Raw genomic sequence first — 27,424 nt, 5'->3', positions numbered from 1 at the left:
CGTTGGACGTAGCATGGAGGTCACTGCGTGCAGACTGGCCGGGACTGGAGGAAGGGAGTGGGAGTTTCTCGCGTCCCTTTCCCGCACTTTCTGCCCCTCACTTCGGTTAGTGGAAACAGGTTAACTACAGAGGCAACCTTCGGGGAAACCGTAAAAAGGCGAATTGCGCTAATTTGTGCATGCGGGTGATCTTTGCACACGTTTTCTGCCTACCGCGTGCCCGTGTTTCGTTGGTGACGTCGGCGCTCTTTTACGGCCACTTCTTCGGTGCACATCGTTATGCACCTTCGTGACCAGTGGCTACGAGCTGACGGGCGTGCCTGGAACGGGCGAGACAGGTGCTCGCGTCGTTCGGGCCTGCCGCAGTTGACGTGTCCTTATTTATAGCGGCGCATTAAATCACCGTTCTCTTCCACGGAATGCAAGCGTTGCCGCTTAGCAAATGTAGCCGCTTAGCAAGCTCGCCTCCGCGACGCTCAATATCCAGTCTGGGCGCGCGCGCGCCTGTCTCTCAAGCCTTGGAATCCCCTGCATTCACCGCTGGCAGTATGGTGGTGCGTTGCAACGCTTCCCGCCGTCATAATGCGCCTGCATGCGACGCTTGTTTGAGTCGGCACGCGCGCGCCTTTTTTTTTTTTTTACACGCAACAGCTCACACGCATGCCTGCCTTCGAAGAGCGGATGTTGGGAAAATGACAGCCTGCATGCATGTGCGCTCGAGCGAGCGCCGAGGCGAGGGGGGTGAAACGGAGAAAGCGGGCGAGGGACGGAGGGGGCGCCGGAAGGACTCGGACGAATTTGTGTCAAGTGGCATGCGGGGATGCAGTTTTATTGTTGCACGGTCTCGGACGCGTGGCTTGTAAACAGCTAGGCGGTTTGGCCGTTCGGTTTCTGGTATGGTTAAGCGTGAGACGAACTGTTATAATATAACTACCTAGTGCTGCGTTCGGTGGGAGTGCGCGGCGCTGTACGGGCAAGAACGTGAGTGCGATTTATGCTGCGTAGAGAGTGTACGAGACTTTGCTGAAAACCCGCGCGCTTGATAGCAGATATCAGTTCTCACTGATCTTCTGAGGGGAATGCTCCTTGCACCGGCATCCATGTTTATTGCCCTGATAACGATATGCCTCAAGTGGCCCCAGTCGCAGTCGAAAGGTCTCGCCGCTCACTTCGTCGGCAGCTGTGCTTCGGCCGTGCTGTGCAGCTGCAGCACGCGACGGCACACTTTCCGAAGTCGCGTTTTTGTTTTCATGTGTCATCGTCGCGAGGCCTTGACGCAACTGTGTGCCCCGTGCAAAGAACTAGTTCCACCTGGATAACACCGGGTCGTCTGCCTGCTTAGTGTCGCTGCCACGCGCGCGCGGGAGTGCATGTTGCTGTCTTGTTGCCCGCATTTTGGAATTACCGTCTATTGTAGGTTCATCGTCTATACTACAGCGCAAACCTTATGCGTTTTGTCAGAACATAAAGACAGTGAAGTTTTCGTTCAAGGCGTGTAGCATGGAAATCACCCTCCCGAAGGTGACGAAACTGTTGTCCTCACTATCAACTACACTCTAAACTCAAATAAGCCTATATTGGAGTAATAAGGTTGGTTTATGGGGGGTTTAACGTCCAAAAGAGACTTAGGCTATGAGGGATGCCGTAGTGAAGGGCACCGGAAATTTCGAACACCTGGGGTTCTTTAACGTGCACTGACATCGCACAGTACACGGGCCTCTAGAATTTCGCCTCCATCGAGATTCGACTGCCGCGGCCGGGATCGAACCCACGTCTTTCGGGCCAGCAGCCGAGCGCCGTAACCGCTCAACCACCGCGGCGGCTGGAGGAGTAATAAGGGAGTAAACTGTCCTATATGGCGCATTCCCGTTTAGGGGTAGGGCACACACCGTGAGCACGAATACGCCTGTATGGGCGTAAAAAGGAAGTCAGCTGTCCTGCTGTAGTGCCACTCCCTTTTATGAAAGGGAGTGTGCTGAGAGGACACCTTACTCCTTTCTGTTTAGAGTGCATGCTGCCCAATCCCTGGGGTAGATTTCCATCACTAAGAATACAAAATACTTACGGTTGGCAACGGAAACAAATTACCCCTTCAAAATATGCGAAATTCTAGTAGTTACGAAGATTTAAACCGACGTTTCAGTCTCCTCTAATTGCTAACCTCACGATCGCCAGTGCCGCTTTTAAACGCTGCTCCCATTACTAACTGCACGAATTTACTACACTTTACAGTGGGAATATGGCTACGTTGCCGAGCGTAAGCATTCCGTATATTTAATGACCGGAATCTACTCCGGGACTTGAGCAGCGTTACTTGCCCCTAAAAGGATCGAAGTGCGCTAGAAGACAGCTTACTCTATATTACTCCCATATACAAGGTTGTTCGTGTTTAGCGCGTAGATATTTGAAAGGATGTACGCTAAATATACGCTCACAGTAAAAAAAAAAAGGGTGTAGAGACGATTGAATAGAAGCGCGTGTAGCAGCCATGCAACTTAACGTGCGTTAAAAATGTTGGCCCACAAGCGTACGTTGCAGTTAGCCTTCACGAAATCCGTTGATCTGAATGAACCATGCATTCATGTGAAAGCAGTCAAGAGCATTTATAGTGACACCTGCCACCTGCGCAACAATCGATTCGAACATTTGGGGAATTGTCCAGCAGACCATGAGGTCTAACAGAGTCGATTTGCATGCATAAACGCAGACAATAAAGCGGCAGATACTTCACACATGCAGGCCTCTCTGATCCGCGATAATGTTCTTGTGGGCTCGTAACACCTGTACAAAGTAGGTCACTGCATCATACCGGTGTATTCGTGCACCTGCAGTTAACACATGGTCTTGACATTATTTTTATGAAGCACACCGTTGTACCGTTTGGCTTGCTTCAAAGTTCAAGCGGTACTATTGCGTTTAGAAACACCTACATCGGCATTGTTGTCGATATAGATAGAAGTCATTAATTTTTACATTAATTTAAATTGGGCAGAACAGTTTTTCTGGGTCAGCCCTAGTTGAATGATGGCACACTACAACGCATCAGCGCGAACAGCATTCGACGCGAACAGTATAAATGAAACGTGAACACAAATATGCTAAGATAATTATTACCGCCATCAGCCTGACTACGCCCACAGCAGGACAAAAGCCTCTACCGTATATCTCCAATTAATTAACCCGGTCCTGCGCCAACTACAGTCACCTTATGCCCGCAAGCCTCTTAATCCCATCCGCCCATCTAACTTTCTGCCGTCCCCTGCTGCGCTTTCCATCTCTTGGAATCCATTCCGTTACGCTTAAGGACCATCGGTTATCTCGCCTTCGCATTACTTGCCCCGTTTAATTAAGCCCATCAAAACCCGAACGATAAATATGGAACACGTGGTATATGAATCGACCATCCTCCTTTTGAACCATTTCTGCTTCAATAATGCTATACTATTAGTGATGGGGTCACACCTAACAGCAGCCATAATCAAACAATAGGGGCAAAGTAAATACTTTTATTTCTCAGGAAAAAACGTGCATGCTGGCGGTATACCCAAGGCGGATGTAGGTATACCCACTATGGGGAACATGCACTGCCAAGGTGGCACTGCAATTGTTCCATTCGGTGACTCAAAACTGCTTTTGTCAGCCGCTTGGGCCGCTGAAAACGCGAGAACACATTCTGAGCTATATTAAATACCCGTGTTTGGCTGACAGCATTCATTGCCTAGCTTCTCTCGGCGTAGCCCAGATAGCTGACGCACGGCACGTGCGCCTTCGATAGAGCGCGGAGGCTCACGCCAATAAGCGCCTGAAGGTGGCGCAGAAATGTACTAATAGTACTACCCAAAACTGCTTGCTCTTCTCGCTAGGCAGTGCGTTATGGCGCTGCAATCGGCACCGCAAACTTCAGCGCAAGTTCCCCATAGCCCTTCCCTCAAGAGCGCACAATGCGTCCGATGTTATTGCTGCCGTTGCACTGCCAAGGTTCGTGTTCTGCCCCTTCGCAAGCTGAAGCGAATTCAGTGCACGGTGGACCCGTCGGCCTCGCGGCAACGCCGAGCGCGCAGGATGTTCTCTGCCGGCGCAGCGGCTATGGCCCATTTTTCATTTTTTTTCGTCTGGGCGGCTAGCGTCACTCAGACGGCGGAGAGTGTAACGGAGAGAGGGCGCTCGCGTGCCCGCCTCTGGATCATCAGACATGATGCAAAAAGGAGGAAAAAAAAAACTACGCACAGGATGAAACGGCCAGCTCCGGTCTGGCTTGTAGTTTGTCAACTTTATCTTGAATTTCTTTTCTTCTCTTGCGCTACTTTTCTATCGTGACGCTATGCCGGGAGAGGACGACGCGTCAGGCGGCGGTGGATGGGTGGCCGTCCCATGTCGATCGTCGGAGTTAATTATAATTGTAACGTCCGGCGTGTCGCGTACTATGAAAATTTGAATAATTTTCATTTCTGTTCGCAGAACTGAAATTAATTTCTAGCATAATTGCAGGAACGCCCTTTGGCAATATATTTATCAAAGCGAGGTGAGCGTGCCAACTGCCAGAAATACAGGAGGACTGCTGATCGAAAGATGAATTCATGCAAAAGTTATTCCGAACTGCAAAACAGCTTAAAAACTGGTCGGGACAATTAAGCTCCGCCTTAAGCACGTTTTCAGTGCCTGGTCATTACATGGTTAAATGTTATTAGCCGTTACGTGAGTAAACAGGAGCCCCTCAATGTGTGATACTACATTTCGAGGTCATCACGGTAAATTCAGTTATCGGCACTTTTTTTACTTCTTTTTTTTTTTTACAGAACCCGTTGCGAGATATGTCTCGTGCATAAAGGCTTTAAAAAGCAGAAATGTATCGAAAAAGATATATTTATGGCTTTCATTTCATTAATGATGAATGACTGTTTTATTAATGATGAATGAATGTTAAGGGGTCCTGCAGCCCTGTCAAGCTGGCTACTGGCAGCTTTTTCTGCAGGCCTCCTACATAATGTATAGTGATGCAAATAAAGTTCTATTCTATTCTATTTCACCTTCTGTCGTGCAAAAACCGCGGCTGACGGAAAAAGGAGCGCTCATTGTGACCGCTTGACAGGCTTCCTCATCCATTGAAGTCGACAGCGTCAGCAGCGACAGTTCATGGGTTATACAAAGGGGGCTACTAAACTAGAAAAGGAAAGAATATCATGCAGTGTAAAACAAAAAAAAAATTCAACGGAGCCACAGATACAGCCTAACCGATGACCACTTTCCGAAGAAAAAGTTTGCGTGAGTTTCCAAAAGGACACTCGAATTTTTTATTGACCAGAATTTAAGCTCGTATTCTCTATGGAATTAGCGATTGTCATGCTACTCACTTATTTTTCTATACGTATGTGTTTATGTGACTCTGCTGACGTGAACGTCAAGTATATTGACGTGAATGTATAAATTGGGGCGCACAGCAGTCGCCGGTTCAGGCCGGGCACTTGAGGTTATGAATTTTGTAAGCAGTATGTTTTTTTTTTTTGCCTGACCTCTGTTTTTCAGCAAAGCTATATCGGGCTGTCGATAAGCGCTCACAAACGCGAGGTAAATTTGGTCATCAACTGTGCTTGAATGCTCTGCGTTTGAATAAGCCTTACATACTTTACAAATTTGTCGATTCCGTTACCTGCTGACTTATAAACATCCCATCAAGCCGTACTTGCATCAGTGAGAGTGAGTGAGTGATTATGTGAGTCATTGAGTGAGTGAGTGAGTGATTGGGTGAGTGAGTGAGTGAGTGATTGGGTGAGCGAGTGAGTGAGTGATTGGGTGAGTGAGTGATTGGGTGAGTGAGTGGTTGGGTGAGTGAGTGGTTGGGTGAGTGAGTGAGTGATTGGATGAGTGGGTGATTGAGTGAGTGAGTGATCGGGTGAGTGTTATTGAGCTACGTAAGGCCACGTACCGCCGCAGAGTCGCCTATTTCGCATAATTTCGTGCACCGCCCATTAGCTTGCAAGTCCGATCGCTCCCGCGTGCCCTGGAACGTCTTGTATGCGACGGTCTGTCGTGCCTTCAAGACGGGGTGACTCACAGCGCGCGTTGCGCGTTTACTGAGCACCAGCCTTCCCTCTGTGCAGCCTGTGCCCCATTGTTGTCGGGCCATGACGGATTGTGCTTCTCCGGAAAATCGGCAGCAGCTGGGCGCGTCAATGTGCTGCAAAACAAGGCGGGTTATTTTCCGAGTTTATCGTTCACCTCCTCCTCCTCGACGGGCATTGTTTAAAAGCAGCTGCACGCTGTAGACCGTCCCGTGTTGCACAAAGTCTTGTTTGTTTTTCTTCTCGTGTTGATCTCTGGTTCGTGTTTTGGTCTCGGGAGGCTTGCTTCTCGCGTGTGCGAGCACTCGTGTCAAGTACCTGTACCGCCTTGACTTTGCTTTCATTTCCCTGAGCGATTAGCGGCCGCTCTACAGCGTGATTAGATAACCCTTTTTTTCTTTATTTGTTCCTTTTCCTCTTTCCTTTATTATCTCTTTAAAAAAAAAACCCTTATTCCTTCATTATGGAACATGGTACCAGCGCAAGTAACAAGGACGAAGGGAGAAGACAGACAACACGAACGCCGGCTGTCTTCTCCCTTCGTCCTTGTTTCTTGCGCCGATACCATGTACCATAATAATGCAAACCAACTAGCCCAGCTGTCTACCCTTATTCCTTCTATCCCTAATCTCTTTTTCACCGGAGGACGTGTAATTGTATGCTTCGGATCTGTTTAACAATTCTGAATGGGGTTCACGATTGCAGGTTCAAACAAACAATCGCTGCTTTGTGAGTTCTGTACTCTGTCTTTTAGTTGACAGTGCGGTCCTTCTATTTGATAGTGCGTGTACGTGCGGGCTTACGTAGTAAGGCAACAACTAAAAGCAGGAAAAGTCAGTTTTTAACGCGCGAAATAGAAGTGGTGACCTAGAGCAAAATAATGGGGGGGGGGGGAGCTAATTTTACAGCGGCAGCTGTACAAGGGACGTTGACGTCCGCATTTGTGCTGAAGTTAGCCTTTGACAGACCTCCAACAGCCCCTGCGATTCTTTGATCTGATATCACGACAGCACTCGCTGGATTACACTTAAATGCTGAAATAAATGAGAGAACCTACTGCGTTCTGCATTGTTGCTTTGATGGATCCCGATTGACTATGCATAGCACTTAAATTGGAGTCTAATGGTGCGCGGAGAAATTTACTCACTGCGCATGACAACTATAGTACCTGGCAGCGTAGTTTGCACACGAGATGTCGACATGAAAGGAGGTTGCAAGCCCAGCTGAGTCCCCGGGCAGGAACCGTATAGCACGCATTTACCACCCAACCTTCTCATACTATATTTACGGTATACTACCCAATGCGATAACCACGTAACGAAATTTTTATCTTCAAAAGATCATGCGATAGGTTTAACCGCAGCACCGGAGGGGTTAACGACCGCGGTTCGGGCGTAGACCCGGCTGCGATTTAAGCTGTCGCGTTCACCGCCGCTTCATCGTGACGCCAGAAGATTGAATGCGCATTGTTGATACACGAAGGAGCCGGTGTGCGGCAGGAAAGGGGTAACCAACGGTGCGTTGGCGCATATGGCGCAGAATTCGACCAATCAGCATCGTTTTGCATTGTGACGCAAACGGATTTCGCTTCAGACGTTGGTAAGGTTGATCGGTAGCGCGTTGTGTTCACTTGTTCACCATGGAAGCATGCGAATCGCGTGTGTTGCCCCAGCGCCGGCATCTAGAGTATTCTGCTCCTCCGGACATCAAGAGGCCTCGTCAGGACCACAAGGCGGCCAATTCTGCCTGCCCGAAGCCTGCGCCCAGCCCTCCAAGCGTGAGACAAGGCCGAGTTGCCATTGCACGAAGCTTCCACAAAGCCATTTTCGGTGTCGCTGTTATCATAATGCTGTCTTTTCTAGAAGACAAAGTGCGATTTTAGAATTTTCACAATTTGTCATAGCTGAGAAAAACGCGTTTTTTTTTTCTGCGCGGAACTCGCTTGAGAATAATAATAATTAATAATTGGTTTTTGGGGAAAGGAAATGGCGCAGTATCTGTCTCATATATCGTTGGACACCTGAACCGCGCCGTAAGGGAAGGGACAAGGGAGGGTGTGAAAGAAGAAAGGAAGAGGGAGGTGCCGTTGTGGAGGGCTCCGGAATAATTTCGACCACCTGGGGATCTTTAACTTGCACTGACATCGCACAGCACACGGGTGCCTTAGCGTTTTTCCTCCAAAAAAAAAAAAACGCAGCCGCCGCGGACGGGTTCGAACCCGGGACCTCCGGATCAGTAGTCTTTGCCCTCTAGCCCACATACTGGCAATGCAAAGTTCTTTTTGTGCCTGTCTGCATAGCAGGCTTCCAGAACCGGTTGTTGTGTTTGATGGCGTTCTTTGAGCAGATCTCAGTGCAGTTCGGATATAAAAGCGAATCTGGAATTAGACACGAGCATTTCAGAAGCCTGAGTGCCCCTAGGAAGGTTTCTAGTTTAGGGGGGTTTAACGTCCCAAAGCGACTCAGACTACGAGAGACGCCGTAGTGGAGAGCTCCGGAAATTTCGACCACCTGGGGTTTAACTTCCACTGACATCGCACAACACACGGGCCTCTAGAATTTCGCCTCCATACAAATTCGACCACCGCGGCCAGGATCGAACCCGCGTCTTGTCTTTCGGGTCAACAGCCGAGCGCCATAACCACTGGGCCACCGCGGCGGCAGCCCCTAGGAAGATAATTTTTTCTTTGTAATCTTTCTTATAGAATGACCTGCATGAGGTAGTTCAACGAGACGTAGGCCAAACCAATTTTTTACGAGGTAGCCCTGAATTATAGAGCCTCCCACAAAGCGCCGAACATTAACCCGCATTCGATTTAATTTAGTAGCGAAGTGGTAGTGTTTCATGATAGTTTTTTACTTCTGAATATTCCAGTGCGAAAGTGGCGAAACCTCAGATTAATGCTGTAACGGTTTTACTAACGCGATATAGCGTTAAGGAGCTCGTGACGCAGAAAATCTGGCGGCGTCGTTGGCGTCTTTGACCGTGAGCGAAATATCCACGAAAAATCCCCTGAGATGCAAGCCTAGGAGGGAGGTGAGCCGCCTATGTCACGTGACCTTGTGGCGTCATCACAACCTTCCCACTGTGGCAGGTGGCAGTTAAAAGTAATGGCTGGTCGCTCGGCAAGAGCAACCTGGGTCGCACAAGTCCCAACAGATGGCAGCACCTGCCATCGCAGGGCAGTGGCGGATCGCTTTTTACCGCTGCACCACTGCGCCAGGAGTGGTATGAGGACTCCCGGTAATTTATGAATGCAATGTTGAGAATGATCAATTATGAATATATGGGAACTAACCCATTACGCTATCGCGTCATACACTTAAGGCGGAGTTTAAGTGTCCACTCAAGTTTTTTTATGGATTCATTTTTTTTTTGTCGTAAGCATAAAAAATGGAGGCGACAAATAAGCTCCTCTAGGGTATGGCACAATAGCGCCAATAGGTTAACGCTCATATATGCGGAATTGGTCATTCTCGGCTTTACATTCATGATCCCTGGGAGTCCCCATACCAGTCCTGGCGCAGTGGTTCAGCGCTTAAGCGAAGTGCACTGCTCTGCGATAGCAGGTGCTGCCACCGGTGGGACTTGTGCCATCCAGGTCGCTCTTCTCGAGCAGCCTGTTGCGACCAATTAAACTGCCACCTGCTATGGTGGTCAGTTTGTTCACACCAGTGGGCAGGTTGTGATGATACCACGAGGTCACGTTACCTAAAGGTGGATTTTTTTGCTCACAACGCCGACGACGATGCCGGATTTTTTTTTTTTTTTGCAGAATGGGAGCCTTAACGCTATTGCGTTAAAATAAACGAAGATTCAGTCGAGCTATCCGATTCATTGTGAGGCATGGGCGACGACCATTTACGCCTTTTCGCACAATGCCTGGGGAGAAACAAATGCAGTTGCTGTAGTCATGAGCGCTGCTTGGTGGGATAAAAAAATACACGCCTCAGTGCTCACCGTGACACCAGATCTCGTTTACAGAGGCGTTCACACTGATCAATAAGCTAACCAGCTTACTAGTTTACCTATTAGTTGGTCAACTGCGTTATTTTTAGTTTAAAGGGCTAGTCGACCTTTCGGCGGTGACTTTTTCGTGCTTTATCCGTTTTCCATAGCTCTTGCGGTGCGTGCGACTGTATGCGGCCTGCGCTAATGGGTGGAACGACGTGCTAGATGTCATGTAGGTGTGCTCAGTGCGGTGGAAACATGCTTCGAACAATGGGGGGTCCAGTCACACTCCGTCCGAGTAGTTGTGCTCTAACACATACCTCGCGGTTCTCAGCTGTGTCGATAATTATGAAAGAGTCGCGTATTTGTTTATTTTTCTGTATGGTTGTATTTTGCCGGATGTATTCAAACCATAACGGTGTGCCGCGTAAAGTGGTGGAGTAAAGGAAAACGAAAGTGCTAACAGCATATTTTCCCACTTCGCTTTTTTTTCATGTTCAGTCATGAGTTACGGGCCAGCTCAGTAGCATGTCGACATGCGAGAAAAACAGATGCCATGCTTCCTTCCTCTGGCCTCCAAATTTACTGCGTGTCCTGAAATTCGCACCAGCTTTTACTGAAGCGCCTGCCGCGGTGGCTCAGTGGTTAGGGCGCTCGACTACTGATCCGGAGTACCCGGGTTCGAACCCTACCCGGCGGCTGCGTTTTTATGGAGGCAAAAACGCTAAGGCGCCCGTGTGTTGTGCGATGTCAGTGCCCGTTAAATATCACCCGGTGGTCGGAATTATTCCGGAGCCCTCCACTACGGCACCTCTTCTTTCACTCCTACCTTTATCCCTTCTCTTACGGCGCGGTTCAGGTGTCAACGATATACGAGACAGATACTGCGCCGTTTCCTTCCCCCAAAACCAATTATTATTATTATTATTATTATTATTATTATTATTATTATTATTATTATTATTATTATTATTATTATTATTATTATTATTATTATTATTTCCTGAAGCCCCTCAAAATTCCGCGTCGTTAAATCTGGCTTCACTGCAAGACGAAGCGCGCTGTGGCGGACGCCAACTTTCAGGTGCAGGACGTAGCAGTGTGGTAAAGCCAACTTGCCGGCAACCGTCCTCTGACAAGCTACGACGTCATTCAGCGTCACGTGACTGGCGTTCCATATCGCCGCCGCTCCCTCTGTAGTAAAAAAGCGAAGCAGAAAGCGGCACGCTGCCGCGCCCAAGAAGGCGTTCTGTCGGTCTGCGAAGACCCTGAACACAATTGACGGAAGTTAAATCCACTAGAATGGCTTATAGAGCGATGGTTTTGGGGACCCCTCTCTTTTCTGATGGCACGCTGTAATGTGTTCCTAGTCTGCGGAACTTCTATTCGCCTCTTGCGCGTTGGCTGAAAACTCGTCTGCGTGCGCCAGCCGTGTCGTTTCTGGTGCAGTTGCAACGCTTGAAAGCCGCCTCGTGGTGTTGTCATCGTCGACTGCGGCAGCAATCCCATACGACGGCATCGCTCAGAATTGGGACGTGTGTGTAGGTTAATTACGGTGCCGGCTGTGTACGTTTAGAGCGAACGCTTTGAGCGTTCGTTCTTTTAAACGACGGCACGGGCGTTTGTGGGGAAACGGCGTTTCTTGGAAGTGGCTGGGTGTGATACCGTGCGCCAAGGAAGAACTCGCCGAGTAAGACATGTCTCTACGCAATCGAGATGACGTGAACGCCGTTACGCAAGCCGTTCGCCTCTGGCCGCGGCGTTCGATTATGGCGCAGAAGTTCGAGAGAGACCACTCAGCCTTTGTGCTGAAATTATATTTGTTATTTTCTCCTTATCTTTGTAGAGCGACCTACTGTTATCTGCGCTGTGAGGAGAGCAGTATCTCCCTTGAATTAATTCGGCATTGCGCCAGCGTTTCGCAAAAAGCGCAGTTGAATCTAGGCTTGTTTCGCGGTTAAGTTCCGGGATTCAATAAACGAGCGTATGGTTATCGCACATCATGGAATGATTAGGCTCACGATGGCATACCGTACATCGCGCAAAACTTTTTTTCTTTAATGCTGCCATGCACTGACAAAATGCAATTCTCATTCTATGCCGTTTCCGGCACGGTGTCGTTTTTTTTTTTTTAATAAATTACGATGAAAGGAAAGGTGCAATAACTGCTTCAGTCTAGGTGGGCACCTCAACCGGCACCTGAAACCTCAACCGCGACATGGGGTCAGAACCCCAGTTGGGGGTGGTCTAAATTATTCCGGTAGGAGCGAGATGATGTTTCAAGCCTGCACGTCACGTTGTCGAGCGCGGGACTCACCGCACATGTTCGAGTAGAAGCTAGGGTTGCGGTTTCGAACTTTATTCGCAGTTTTCAGGTGCAGATGCACACATTTAATTACCCGGTCGACCGACCAGCTCGTCGGTAGCCGGTGAGGACACCCCCCTCTCCTCGTCGCGGGCCGGTTCCTCTCTCTTCTTGCCCAAGGGGAAAGGGGGAAACGGCGCAGCGCTTCGTGCAAGGACGGCCACGGCCGGCGACGCACGACCGGGTCCCGTCAAGGTTGTCCTCTTTTCGTTGTTCTTTTCCGCTTGCTTATCTTCTGTTTTTCACGTAGCTCCCCCCCCCCCCCCTCTCCGCTCATGCCTTGCGCTCTTCCGCCGCGTCTCCGCTACTTTATTTTTTTCTTCTTTCTCTCACCCCGTTAGAGTGAGTCGCTCGAAGGGGCACGACGTTGTAAGAAAGGCGGTTCGGGAGGGTAGCTTAGCGCTGGCGGATGTTAAATATTTGCGGCCGTTTTATGTTTCCGCTGTCGAGAATTGATAAGTTCTACGAGAACGCGCTACACTTTGAGGCTCGTCCTGTAACCTCGCGGTTTACGGGGCGCTCTGGCTCCGTTCGTAGTGGGGAGTCGCTTGTCTCGAGCGCTTTTGTTCGACGCTCGCTGCTCCGACCGCCGGATTGAGAAAGTGGGTGTGGCACGCGCACGTGGTGCTACTGAAGCGGCGTCTTAGTGCGCCGCTTTGGCGCCAGCCGCGTGGTTGGGCCGCTCTGAAGCGCTGGCAAAAAATTTAATGATTTACATGCACAACGGGTTCGAACCCGGCCGCGGCGGCTGCGTTTTTATGGAGGAAAAACGCTAAGGCGCCCGTGTGCTGTGCGATGTCAGTGCACGTTAAAGATCCCCAGGTGGTCGAAATTATTCCGGAGCCCTCCACTACGGCACCTCCTTCCCTTCTTTTTTCACTCCCTCCCTTGTCCCTTCCCTTACGGCGCGGTTCAAGTGTCCAACGATATATCAGACAGATACTGCGCCATTTCCTTTCCCCCAAAACCAATTATTATTATTATTATTATTATTATTATTTACATACTCAAACGTGGCCTGTTCTTATTCGTGGTTTTTATCCATTTGACGCGTTATGTACAAAATTGTGTACGAAGCGAACTGGCAGTGATTCATTTGTTTCTGGTGAATTTCGCATCCTTCGCCTCACAAATAAGCAGTTTTTTTTTAATGCGATATAGCGAACGCAGTATATAATATTTCATAAATTGGCGGGCGGGGTAGCACATCGTCCGCCATTTCTGTGCAGACATTCTGCCACCACTAGTAACATGTAACATCATTTTTTTTTCGCTATTTCTATCTTACTCTGCGCTTTCGAAGTAGAAACTATTTTCATGACCCTTCTGGTGTTTATATGATATGTTGCAGCATTTCGATAATGCTATTTTCATCAATTATGCCTCGTTGTACGAGGTTTTTCAAATCCCCGCAAAAAAAAAAAAAATTAACCGCTAGTGTTTTGCTTTGCAAAACTAACAAATTATCTTTCTAATATTTAGGCTAGAAAATATTTCATATCAGTGGAAACAAAAAATGGTGCATCAAAGGGTTAAAAAGATACGTTTAAGTTAATCATGAGCCTGGTAGCGTATAATGCACGACATTGGCTTGTCCAACCAGCCTCGGTGCAGGTCGCGATATCGAATCTCGGCCGGGATCGAAATGCAAAAACGCCCTTGTGCTGTGCGGTGGCAGGGCACGTTAAAACCCTGCATAGTCGAAATTAATCCCGACGCCTTCGTTACGGCATCCCTCACAGCCAATGTCGAGCTTTGGTATTGTATACATTAAACCCCACACATAACCACCATTGTTTTCCCACTTAACCCTGACCTGTTCCAGCTGCAGGTCCGCCGACTTCTTTTTTTATATAGCGAAATTTATTGCCCCAGGGCATCTATGATGGGTGAAGGTGTGATGAATGATGTAGTAGAGATTAAATGAATGGAAAAAGGTTAGCGGATTTGATGAAGTCCAGTAGAGAACGATGGTACGGTCCTTGCGTCCAGGCGTCCGCCGACTTCTTAATAGCGAGTTTTAGAATAGGGCGACCCTGTTCTGAAACTCCCTGACGCCATCTCCCACCTTACTCTCTGCCGCCTCCTGCTACACTTGCCTTCTCTTGGAATCCACTCCGCTACTGTAATCGATTATCTGAGCGGCAAAGCTTCAGAGCATTTAGAACAGGTTTGCTGCTTCAGAGTAGCAAAGCTTATCCCTTAAAGGCCTCTAAGTGGGGTATTACATAAAGGGGGGGAGAGATCGATAACATATATATATCAATGGTCAGTAATAGAAAAACGAGAAAAGGCACTACAATACAATAACAATACAAGGATACCATAAATTGTAACAAAGCAAAATTCAAGAACAACTAAAAGAGACTAAAATCAGTGTAAGTGCAATGTTATCAAAAACGTCATATAGATAGACATAACGCCGTCATTTGTGAGGGTTATGTAGATCACATTGGCTGCTGTCTGCGTGTGAGCAAAATGCATGGAAGCACGCCTCAGTGATTTGAACGCAGTCGCCGCATCCGCCCACACTGCCGCGAGCCATTGAACGTGAAACAGTGACACGTGTCCAAAGAAGTAGTGTTTTTGTTTCGTCCCATAACCAGTTATAAATCGTTCTGATGCGACCGCGTGGCTCCGGAACGGGTCGTTTCCTCCCGTAACCATGGCAACGGAGGCCCTTGAACGGAGCCACTACTGCACTGCAATGTCACCGGGTCATTTAGCGATTGAGCAAAGTGCCAGAGCACAACAAAGGTTCAACGTCCTTTCCACGTGGTGAGGTATTGATTTCTCCTTTCTTGGGCTGCCGCCAAGATGCAGAATCGACTTGGACGCTGTCTCCATTCCATTCTGCCCGCATGTGCCGAGCGTAGATATGAAAAGCGCGCTGTTCCGAAATGCGTCACTTATCTGAGAATAATCGGGTTTTCTAAACGCTAGAGCTTGTACCTCCTGTGCAGGTATAGCGCTGGAAGTCTGATGCAGTGTTGCACAGCTTGAACTCGATGCTTTTTTTTATGTGAAATATATGTTTTAGCTTTCGCAGTGCAGCTGTCTTTGTCACATTTTTGGTTCTCCGAATAGTTATGCCACAAAATCGCATATTGTTTATATGGCGCTTGCAGCTCTAGGCATGGCGCATAAGAGAAATCGAAGAAGACACTCTCGCTAAAGACAGTGCAGTAGTCAAATACAAAAACATCATGTGCGAACACAAAACGCGAATATTTTTCCGTGTACATTATTTCTTTACATTTCTTTGTGTTACTTGTTTTGCAGCCATTGTTTCTTAAGTAACCGGTTTGCTGGAAAAGCGAATTTTTGAGAATTGTGCACCTATCAATCATTCCAGCTCGACGGCTGTGCGTGGAGCGCTATATCCCACGGCAAACAATCTCGGGCAAGTTCGGTCACATGACGAGATCATTATTTATTATTTCCGAGAAGGATGCTTCCCCGCACACATGGACTCGCCGCTTCCCGGAACTCTTCCGTTTCTCTGTCGGCGTCCCCAAACGACGCCCTCCCCATCCAATGGATGCCTCGTAAAAGCTGCCGAGCCCGTAAATCGTCTGCGCGTGCCCCCATCCCTGGCCTTGCTTGCGAAGAGCCATCCTTGAAGAGTCCTCCCACAGCGCTGATATCGGTCAAGCGCTTGAGTCACGTGACGAGCCCCGGCGAAGAGGAGAGGCACGTCCGGATGGCGAAGGGGAGGAGGCCGAATCACGGCGGCGAGGAGGCAAAGACGGCAAAGACCCGCTCTTCTTCCCACGCCGGTTTTTCGAATGCGGCCGCCGATGCCATACGGCGTCGCTAGCGTCGCTTGCACGCCTGCTGGCTTCGGCGTCCTACTTGGCTCGCCAGCGGCGTGGTTTTTGCTCGCGTAACCGCCGAGCCAAATCGCGGCGTGGACTTCGGGCGACCGCGGACACTTGTTGCTTCAGCCGCTGTGCGTGCACTACCTTGTCGAGTTTCACCGGCACATTCCGCAGCGAGCAGGCCGCTCGCATATGCTTGCCAGTGCGGCCGTGACATACACCGCCGAGCTGGTCGTGAGCGCGCGCCGCGGCGGAAGCGGAGAGACGACCCACCTGTCGAGCTCTGCACGGCTCAGCGCGCACCGGTATCGCTCGCCGTTTGTGTAGCGACTGTAAACGCTGCAACTACAGCTGACGTGGATTCACACTGCACAACGGGCTCTCTGTGCGTGCACCGAACGGTTTGTTTTCCCGCCCGGAGGACCCGTCCGCTCGCCGCACCGGCTTACGTGTTCGGCCGTCGTCGTCTCGTGGGATATTTTTAAAGCCACACCCGCCCTCCGCCGCCGCAGGGTCCCGGCGCCTCCGGCTTCGGCTCGCTCCTCGTTTGCGGCTTCCTGGTTCTTCCCCAAGGTCGGGTTCCCCGAGTGTGTGTAGTGGTGCTGTCGTGGTCGTCGTCCGCCGAACGCTCAGACTGTAATCGGAGGTGGGTCTCCGTATTGTTGCGTGCAGCTCGGCGTTACTGTCGTATCACAGCTTCCCCCTACGGGTGCGTGCTGGTGACTAACATTTCCGCATCTTCCGCGGTGACTACACGCACCTGGCAGTCAGACAGTCTCGCTCGCGCCGTGTTCCCGTGTGTGTAGTCTCTGCTCGATCTTCGGCCGGAACGCTGGCGCCTAGTTTGACGACCCCCGCCGGTTCTGTGTGCGACGAAGACGGGCGGGATCCAACGTGAGGCGGCCAGCGGTGATCATCTGACAACGGGGCGTCGACGCTGGAAGATCCATCCACTCCCGATTCACGGAGCCGTCGTTCGCATATTGTCGTCTCCCGTGTCGTCGGCCTGCGGCTATTGTAAACGTCATCCACCATGGGTCTCGGAGTGAAGGCAGAGGAACGCCGCCTGTCTTGGAACTCGTGGAAAACAAAGTCGCCCATCTATAAAGTGAGCAGCCGTGGGATTTTAACTGCCCGTGTGCGGTTGTCAAGGACAACTTGCAAAACATTGTACTAGCTTAAAAGACGGGAGAAGACTACCCTTCTCTTTCTGCTCTATTGACTGCCCTTCCTGACAATGCAGCGATTTTGCTCCATTGTCCCGTCTTTTATACTAGTACAGTGTTTAAAAAGCGTTATCTCAAGCTAGCGCTGCTTGAAGCTTTGTCAAGCTGCGTATAGACTGACGTTTGGCGAGTCTTTTATCGGTTCACCTGAAGAGATACTTTACAACCTTGCCCAACGTATTGTGGAAGGTGTTTCGACATCAGTAAGGAGAAGCCAAGCTCTTACAGAAATGTTTACCAACTCACCGCAGCTTTTAAAAGAAAAAAAGTTCGGTCTTCTGATCGACAAAGATCGTTACCACAAAAGAGGAGTTTAGGTTATTTAATTACTTGGATTATCTGCTAAAACGCCCCCTTTTTTGGACAAAGTAGATGACGGCTTTTGTACCTCAAACAGGACAGCAAACATGTTATTGTAACCAAGGCTCTAACCTCAAATTATTCATTTCTCTCGCCCTTAGTTTGATGTAAAAATTTGAGGTAACAGGACTTACTCGCGGCGAGTGTAGCTACATCTGATAGGCGTGGTGTAAGAAAGTCCTACTTTAGAAAGCGGAGAACTTATTGCATCGCAAATGAACACTCCCTTACAAAAATTTCTCTAGACAGTCTACAGACTGTCCATAGCCTCCTGTGTATAAAGTCTGTAGACTATAGACAAACCATAGAGAAGTCTATATTTATGGCCATACCCTTTTAGTATAGACTTTTACCTATAGACAGTCTATAGAGTATGAATACACAAAAAGAAATATCTATAGGAACGCAAGAGTCTATAAGAGTCTGTAGACTGTCTATAGGCCACTTTGCTAAAGGCTGAGCCAGCACCGCCAGCAAACGCGATGATACACATGCTCCTTCGAAGAGGTTCACCGTCTGCATTGAGTTCACACCCTCTGAGCTCAAGTTCACTGCATGGACCTAAACACAGGTTGTCTTATAGGTGCACTGTTTTTGCACTGACGGCTGTTATAGCCACACCCCCACCTGTCCCCTGTGGCCATCTCCCGCATGACATAACTCCATTGCATGGCAATGTCACGTGACCCGTTTAAATGGGTCATTTGTGACCTGCTTATGGGAACACCCGAACACATTTTCTAGTTGCATTCTTAACATCCCTCTTGCAAATACAGCTGGCGCTAAGCTACTGTCACGTTACGTGAACTCCCCTTCCAATTTTTTTCTTGTTTTGTTCACATTTTTTTATACGTCAACACTGAGGGCTCGTATTTCCGTGCAAAGGGCGAAACGTTGAGCGTTCTTTACGTGTCCATCCGCACCGACTGGCCGCTCTTCAGAAACCGCAGATATGAATCGGCGTGGCCTTGGAAAGCTCAGCGACAATTGTCCAGCTGATATGGGGGAAAAAGTAGCGCGCTCTAATTTCGCTCAGTGTTGCGATACCGCTACAGCAATCGCTCGGTGACGTCCTAGGCTTGCAGCGCTGCTTGACAAGCAATTTCGCATTAAGGGCAGGTTTCATTAAAAAGTACATTTAGAAATATTCCATATAAGCATGGGCGTTTGTAAGAGCGGAGGTCCCTTGGCGAGCTAGGAAGATCACCCTGTGGCCCATAGTAGGATTTGAAAAGGGCCAGGGTGATACCCTCCTCCCTCCCAGGCGCAAATATTGTACATTCACACCCATTTAAGTTCTTTATAGCGCTACAAAAAAACAAACAAGGACACAGGAAGAAGTGCACAGCACCCGTCCTGTGTACTTCTTCCTATGTCCTTGTTTTTTTTTTTTTTGTAGCGCTATAAAGGACCTCGAGAAACTATGCTTCACCAACTAGCCCCACAACGTGTTTTGTTAAGTCACACCCATTTACTTAAGAAAAAACTAACTCGACAAAATGGGTCATGTAAATTTGACGCCCCGACCTCTCCCTTCTAGAGTGGCTTATAAATTTGCTCCTACATTGCTGTGCTGGCCCGCATTTTTTTTTTTAGACGAAGCAAGATAAAGAAATGCGTAGTGCAAACAACACCGACCCCTCCCACTCCGTCCCATCCAAGCATTCCCCAGAGATCCGCCACCGCATAGGCAAGGTAGCTGTTCGTCCTGTTTGCACATTTTTCCGCAATGCTTTGTTCTCTGGGTTTCAGCCATTCGTTGTTTTTCCTCAGTCGCGGTCAAGATACGCCGGAGAGCGTTTGATGGACGTACGATATATTGAGCTTTTATCTGGCGCCTCATTCCACGCTTTGTGGAGGTGGCCGATGCCGGTCGAGCCGGTCTGCGATTGCACCTGGATTCTTGCGCGCCTGCACGCAGTACCTGTGCACAGGTATATACGCGCGGTGCATTCTTCCATCATGCGCAAGGACGCTCGTCGCTCAGATACGGCGACGCCGCGTACAAGGGCCACACGCCTTTCTGATTGCTTTTACGTTACTTTGTGTCCGTCGTATACGCGCCGGTCGTCTGAGGGCGGGCGTGTCTTTACAAGAAGAGCCAGGTCAGACCGAAAACATAAAGGGAGGTACTTAAGTGTTCCCTTCACTGTCCTCCCCCTTTTTTTTTCCTCATTCAGGACTAAGGGAAAAAACAGACGAATCTTATGAGTAGAGGTGTGCAAATAGTACTTCTTCTAAAACCAAATCGAATACGAATAGTGCAGTTAAAAACCGAATCGAATACGAATCAAATATCTGTGCGAATATTCGTGCGAGTGCGAATATTCGTGCTAGACAGCGAAGCGCTAGCGGCGCCACTTTAAGTCGGGGAGTTAAAGCTGCGCCTGTCGAAAGACGCAACACTGACCTCCATTAGGGGACACGCAATGCGAAATCAGAATTTTATGCGCGTAGGAAAACTACTTTTTACTACTCGACAGCGGACAAAACCCTCCAAATCTCAGCTGAGGAGAGGGACGAGATGTTTGAACCATCGCCTCCGTCTGGCATCGAGTCAGGGTTTGCTAAATCTGCGGCTTGTGGCTGCTCTGAAACTTCCTTCCGTGCACACTTTAAACACGAATACGGCTTTATTGGAGTAAAAATGGAGTAAAAAAAAAGAGTAAGCACACTCCCTTTTATAAAAGGGGGGAAAATACGGCGTGCCCTATTCGAACTCCTCGCTAATTATCCGGAAACTTGAAAACGATTTCGATTTGCTTCGAGTAATTGTGTTGAACAGGTAGGCATTTGATTCGTTCAGCGAATTGAACCAATATTCGATTCGCTATCCGAAAATTTCGAAAGTTGGTACGGCATCTATTTATCAGTAATGTGAGGGGCGCATATCGTTCCGACGCTGAGCAATTCGACCCTTGACTCGGGAGTTGACAGAACCTTGAAATAGCACGTGATAAAAAAGGAAACGGTAGGGGCTAAGACGGCCGGGAATAGCAGTGTAAATTAGTTAAATTAGAAAACAAACATGACCCGTCGATGTTCTCATTGAAAGCGAGATCCTGAAACTGACTTGGGCAGCATACGTTGAAGGCATTATCGGTGGCCTGAAGTGACGATGTGGATACCGAGCAGCAGACGTAACGTGAATCCGACGGGGAATCGGAGAGAGAGAGAGAGAGGGGGGGGGTGCAATGAGCTTTTTGGTTTAGCAGCGACCCTTCCTGTCCTCCCCCGCCATCTCCTTCTCGATTCACGCCCGGGCGTAAGTCTCGCTGCCTGCCGACGCGGCTCGCGATGGAACCCCTGTGTATTGCAAGTTGGCACGGAGTCTAATTGCCCTAATTCAGGGCCCCATTACATGGCTTGGCTCGGAAAAGGCCAGCTGCGGTAGCGACAACCTTGGCAGTGAGTGCAACCCCCTCCCCCACTCGTCTCCTGGCCGCACGAGCCAAACGAGAGAGGGTTCCGTGTCGGCAGTCATCGCGGTTTGGGGCCTCTGGCGTCTTCCTTCCTCGCCGCTGTGGCCAGCCGGGAGGGGGCAGTTTATTTTAAAACGGAAGTCTCCCGTCGTTCGTCTTTGGGGTGCTTTGATTCAGCGCAACTCTGAACGAGATCGTCGCCGCTGGGCGTTTGGAAGTCCGCATTTAGATAGCGGCGCTTGTACATGAAGGGTGTCTGGCTCTAAGAATCGGTAGTTCATCTTAAACCTTCTGTGAGAGGGCTTTAATAAAACAACGTATATTTCATTTCGCTTGAAGTACAGCCCACTTGCAATCTTTTTGTCAATAAGTCGATCAATCGTCGAGTCAATTGATTGACGAGTCAGTTAAGTAGATCAGTCATTCCAGTCCATTCAGTTTAGTCAGTTCAGTCAAGCCAGTTTAATCAGTTCTGTCCAGTCAATTCAGTCAGTTCAGTCCGGTAGGTCGGTCATCGGTCCACAGTCAGTCAGTTAGACCTCTGCCAGTCAGTCCGATTCATTCAGTCAGTCCGGTCCAGTCAGTCAGTCAGTCAGTAAATCCGGTCCAGTCAGTCAGTCAGTCAGTCCGGTCCAGTCAGTCAGTCAGTCCGGTCCAGTCAGTCAGTCAGTCAGTCCAATCTAGTCAGTCTGTCAGAAGCTCCGAAGGTTTCACCGATCAGTCCATCAAAAGTTCGGAGCTGCGCAGTGACTGTTGCTATAGACGCTTGGAAGTCGATAGCATGCACGCGTGCTCCTCCTCGTATATATATGCATGCGTGTGCTGATCACGCTGTGCGTACTCGATTGTTCCCGACCGCTTTGATTCATTCATGTCAGCATGCCTAGATCTCCGCACTGCACGCGTGCGGGCGAGTGGTGTCCATAACCGGGGACAATGAGGCCGCGTGTACTCAATGCATTTTCATGGCGCGCCCCTTTGTCATGCAGCTGTGTTTGCGTATCAACTGCAAGCAGATTCGAATGCCAAGGACGGTCGTCGGCCTTCAGGCGCGCTACATTGTTGCGCCGCTGCTCCTGCGGTCACCATTGCACTCTGTCGTTGACGGAGACAGCCCTCGCCTGAAAGCTTTCGTCGCAATCTCGCGCAATGCGGCACAGTTTATCTATAGTCGGGGCGTGTAGATTGAAAACGTGCATAGCTTAGCTAGTGTGTGCGTTTTTAGAGAGAAAGCTCTACTTTACGACCGAAGCTGCAAAAGCCGGGTCATTGCTGAAGCCTTGACCTTGAACAAATAAATAAAATATTGCCGCGACTGCGATTAGAACCCGCGGCGGCGCGAACAGATCATCTTCGCTGGCCACTGCACGAGAGCACTATAGGCTATCGCTGCAGCCGATCTCGCCTTGTGTTAAACTGCAAAACGTGCTTGCGCTGTGCATTGCACATTGTCGTCTTCATCAACTTCCACCTGCGGCGCGAAAAGATCAGAGCAGCTCTCACCTCGATCAGAGCTTAACTTAAGTAATGTCGTCGCCAGACGTGCCGACGACCCAGCAAAGTAAAAAAAAATGAGCCAATTAGGTTGAACACATGCTTTCGCACGTCTACTATGTTTAACCACGTTAACACCCTATCGTTCTTTCTCTTTTTTTTGCATACTGCAGCAGAGAAGAAAGTCAAAGAAGGGGTGAGCAGACTTGAATGCAGCTGCACTGAAATACAACCTTTGTCCGTAAAGTTCCGAGACTTAGTCCATTGAAAAAAATGATTTTAACATTGAAATCATTTGTGCAGCACTCCTTCGAAATAGTCTGCCTTGCAGTCTATACACATCTTCCAACGCTTCTTGAGGTCTTTGAAACATTTGGAGAACGCTTCTTTTGGCAGGGCTGTCAGCTCCTTTGTCGTGGCGTCTTGTATGGCCTCCACGCTCCCCATCCAGCGACATTTTAGGGCTCTCTTCACACGAGGAAATAGGAAAAAATCGCATGGGGAGAGGTCAGGCGGGTATGGCGGATGTGGAAGTACAGTAATGCTGTGCTTGGCGAGAAATTTTGTCAAGCTGAGAGCAGTGTGCGGCCTTGCGTTATCCTGGAGAAGGCTGCATTGTCCAGATGCCCACAAGTCAGGGCGACGGCGTCGCAGTGCATCACGCATGTGTTGGAGGACGCGGATATAAAAACTGATTCACCGCCTGCCCTTGTGGGACGAACTCGTGATGTATGACACCACTGGCATCGAAAAAAAAAACTATCAGCATCGTCTTTGTTTTGGTCTTCTGTCGCCGCACCTTTCTCGATGCCGGAGAACTTGTGGACCGCCATTCGGCGCTCTGCCTCTTTGAGGATCGTATTGAAAACGTCATATTTCGTCTTCAACAATGATGCTGTCGACGAATGCAGCGTCTTTGTCTGCCCTGGAGAGCAAATCAGCGCTCACTGATGCCCGCGTGTCCTGGTCCTGTGTGAGGGAGTGCGGCACAAGTCTGGCATTCAGCTTTCGTTTCCCCAAGTTCTCACACAAAATTTGGTGGCATGTTTGTCGAGAGCATCTGATAGCATGTGGACTGTAATGGTGTGGTCTTGCTGTATGATTTCCCTGATCCGAGCCGCGTGATCGGTGCCCCTGCCTTGTGTCGTCTTTCACCGACGTTCTCCCCGAAATGAACCTCTTGTGCCTCTCGAGAACTCGCGCCCGCGATAATTTCTCGTTGCCGTAAGCGTCACGAAGGAGCTCATACGTCTGTGTAGCTGCCTTGCCAAGCTTCACACAGAATTTTATGTTTGCACGCTGTTCGAGGTGGACGTCCATCTCTCCACATTCACTCACAGTAGAATGCGCAGACGACAAGTGACAACGTATTTTTCTACATGTAGTGCCATCTAGCGGCTGCCACAGCAATTAACATAAATAGCTCATGTTAGCCTGAAAAGATGGCGCTACACAAAGGCGCCAACGTTTGTTTTGGGTAATCATTTCTAAAGAAAATAAATCAGTCTCGAAACTTTACGGACAAAGGTTGTACATTTTATTTATCAGGTGCATCACCGTCCTCGTCTGTTGGTCGCTTCTTTGTTTTTATTCTTTTCTGCAGTATTAAAAAAGTTTACAGTTGGTTTGATTTTTGATATTTGAAGCGAGTTATACTTTATTTTCTTGCAATATTTTCTCACAATGGTCCGGTGCGCTTTGAATCGGGCATTGTGCGAACGGTTAGTAATAGCTATGAGGTCATTTCGTCCTTCAGGAGCGTTTTAATAAGTCTCGGATTTTTTTCCCCAAGAAACTGTGAACATATCTGGCCCTTGAACACGGTTGAAGTAAAAGAAAATAATCAATCTGAGCCTAATTAGCAGCAGACAACTCCATATACAATTAAATAACTCGCGTTCATGTGTTGGACATTGAGGTAGTTGTGGAATTGAGGTGCAATTTTTTTTTTCAAGTTCGTTTAAACGTCGTCCACACTGCTAAGAAAGGACTTGAACGCTTTTCAGCAGCCGCATCGGCACACACGTGCTTGCGCATCTCGCTTTGCTGTTTCTTCTTCGTTTGCTCTTTGTTGTGTGCGTGTTTTGAGTTTGCTTGAGTGCACAAAGACACAAGCAACAAAGCACGCTTCTCGAACACGACGAGGAGCCGAACGGAAAAGTGCGCCTACCGTGGTCGGATCGAGAACGATGAAAAAAATAAAAAGAAACTTTGTTTCAAAATATCCGTTTCTCACCGTCAGAACGCTCGTTTATTATCGTGATAGCTACTTTTTCCAACATAAACGAATGCACTCTTAGCTGAAGTGCTACCGTCTGCTTTAATTTCATAATGTTACTAGCGCCGCTTCACACACAGCGGTGACTTTTAGCATTCACGGAGGCCGCGTTCTAGCTCCTTTGGATTTGCCGTGTAGCAGCGTCGCTGCTCTTTTTCGGTTTTCCTCCTTTAGTGCAATAAGACAACTTTACGGCAAAGGCCGAGAAGAAGTCCCGTGTGACAGGGGTATAACTGACTTTCAGAGCTTGAAGTGGTGGCCACGAAGCAACTTGTTTTTTTTTTTTTTGCTCTCAAACGCGACCTATTTTTTTGTTCTTAAATAAGCCAATCGAAACGGAAGGTTTTTGATCGGAATGGAAGTTTACTAAGATCTACCATGCAGTTTTAAATGTACCAAAAGGTGCATGAAGTTTGTTCACTATTTCAATCGAAAGTCAGTCCCAATGAAGGGGCATTTATGTGCGGTATCGACCTCCACGCAGGCCTTTTTCACATATTAAACGGTTCTCTGGTAAGATATAAAGGAACGAAACTTTAGCCTGGGCGAACACAATTGTCGGCAAAAAAGCGAGGTATAATGGGTACTGGTCATTTTGGTAAGCAAGACAAAGAAACCATTGACGGACCCTCAAATGAAGCTTGCTTTCGGGGCGTAGGTGTCAAACTCGATGCTGTAAGTGTGCAGGTGAACGTAACATAACGTAGACATAAACTTAGAAATTCTCCCCCTAGTGTGAAATTACTTGCTTACAATTCACTACTTAGACCAAAACTTGAATGTGCATGCGTTGTCTGGGACCCGTTTACTAAACACAGTATCACCCGCCTAGAAAAGGTACAGAGAAAAGCTGTAAGGTTTATTTGCTCTAAATTTTCCCCGTATGACTCACCCTCTGAAATAATGCAGGTTAACGGTATTCAATGTCTTGAACAACGAAGAAAAAATTTACGTTTGGAATTTCTTTTCTTGCTTTGGAATCGAGATCTAGCTATTAACCCTTCTCCATATCTGTCGCTTTCAACGTCGAGGCATACGCGCCATCATCATCCTAATTCTCTGACGCCCTATTTTGCACGAACCGATTTATTCAAATTTTCATTTTTTTTCCTCGCACTGTAACCGACTGGAATGATTCTTTATTGCCTTTCGCCACATTTTGATGTTTATTAGCTTTGTTATTACTGTTTTGTTGCCATTTAACCCACCCTGCTTGGACCTGTACAAGGTTTATAGCATTGAATAAAGGAAGGAAGGAAAAAAAAACACCTAAGAGCCAAGCATGTTCCACGCGACAGCCTAATCCGTCCCCAACGCACTGCGGGCAGCTATACTGGCAGTTATTTAAAATGCAGAGCACATGCCGCTCATTCTCTGACCTACTTTCATATGTGCGTACAGTACGTGCCGTACTTAGAGGTAGCTTGTGAAATGGTTAAACCAGCTCTTAACTGGAGAAAAGTACGTTTAACCGCGAAGCGGAAAAAAAAAGATCTGAAGCTGCGCTCTGATCCGACGCCTAATTTGTATATGCAGACTATAGTGGGATACAACTCAAGAACGCAGCGGCTTTTCCCCGTTAAAGGCCCCCCCTTCCAGCCAGTAGCGTCGACCGATTCTCATGATCCTGCTAGTGGGACAGGATAAAGCAGTGGCAGACGAAAGGGGATAATTCCTTACCTCTATGGCATTTTAGCACTGTGCTTTATGGTCATAAATAGACCCCTCTCTCCATTGTGGCGCCACTCCATGCATTGTCACGCTAGCAGGGTCATGAGAATCGCCCGACGCCACTGGCTGGAAGGGGGTCCTTGACGGGGAAAATCCACTTCGTTCTTGAGTTGTATACGACTATGGCGTTGAGGGCACGTATTCACTTGTAATAAAAGATTAACCTGGAAACGAAGAGAAGTCGGAGGAGTGATGATTCTGTGACGCGGTACTCTCCATTGGGGTTATGATGGGTAAAGATTGGGGTACCTGGTTGCGAGGTGCGAAAATGTGCAAACACTTCACAAATTTTTCGCATCATATAGCCGTGAGTCGAGAATCCGCTTGGAATGCGAAGTAATGCCCCAACTGCTTGTTGCGATTCCTAAGCCCCCGGCCGATTCTCCGGTTTTAGGTTCGCTGATAGTGGAACAGGTGTGAACACGAGTCTGTTGGAATAGCACGCACGTACAACGCGGGTAGAACAAAAATACTTAGAATATTCCGCCTGAATACGTTCCGTTCTATGCTTCCGTGTGTTGAGATTGGAAGCAGATTAGTAAGAACGATGAAGTAACTAGTAGGAACAAATTTGAAATTATAGTTTGACGCAACTCGAGAACGAAATGACGATTTACGCTCAAAGGAGACCCTCCATCCAATGGCGGCGACCGGTTGTCGTGACGTCGGGCTACATTCACTTGCAGCTTAAAGCCCGTGCGGTGTCACGCTAAGGGG

At 48.6% G+C, this 27,424-nt stretch overlaps 1 protein-coding gene across 11 annotated transcripts in view; it reads left to right on the top strand.

Moving 5' to 3' along the window:
- Window positions 1-27,424, top strand: part of LOC144133263 (calpain-B-like) — an 82,779-nt gene that overhangs the window by 2,855 nt on the left and 52,500 nt on the right. For 3 of the 11 annotated variants that reach the window (XM_077666194.1, XM_077666193.1, XM_077666189.1), the window contains exon 1: window positions 16,221-17,304. The exons of 7 other annotated variants lie outside the window; for them this stretch is intronic. In XM_077666194.1, coding sequence (XP_077522320.1) covers window positions 17,230-17,304 — 75 coding nt within the window. In that variant the 5' untranslated portion in view covers window positions 16,221-17,229. Of the gene's footprint in view, window positions 1-16,211; window positions 17,305-27,424 lie in introns of those variants that run through there. One more of the 11 variants, XR_013315022.1, reaches the window with a different exon arrangement.

Source organism: Amblyomma americanum, chromosome 5, assembly GCF_052857255.1.
Source record: "Amblyomma americanum isolate KBUSLIRL-KWMA chromosome 5, ASM5285725v1, whole genome shotgun sequence".
Taxonomy (NCBI): domain Eukaryota; kingdom Metazoa; phylum Arthropoda; class Arachnida; order Ixodida; family Ixodidae; genus Amblyomma; species Amblyomma americanum.
Note: the sequence above shows the minus strand (reverse complement) of the source record. Positions and strands in the feature narration are given on the sequence as shown.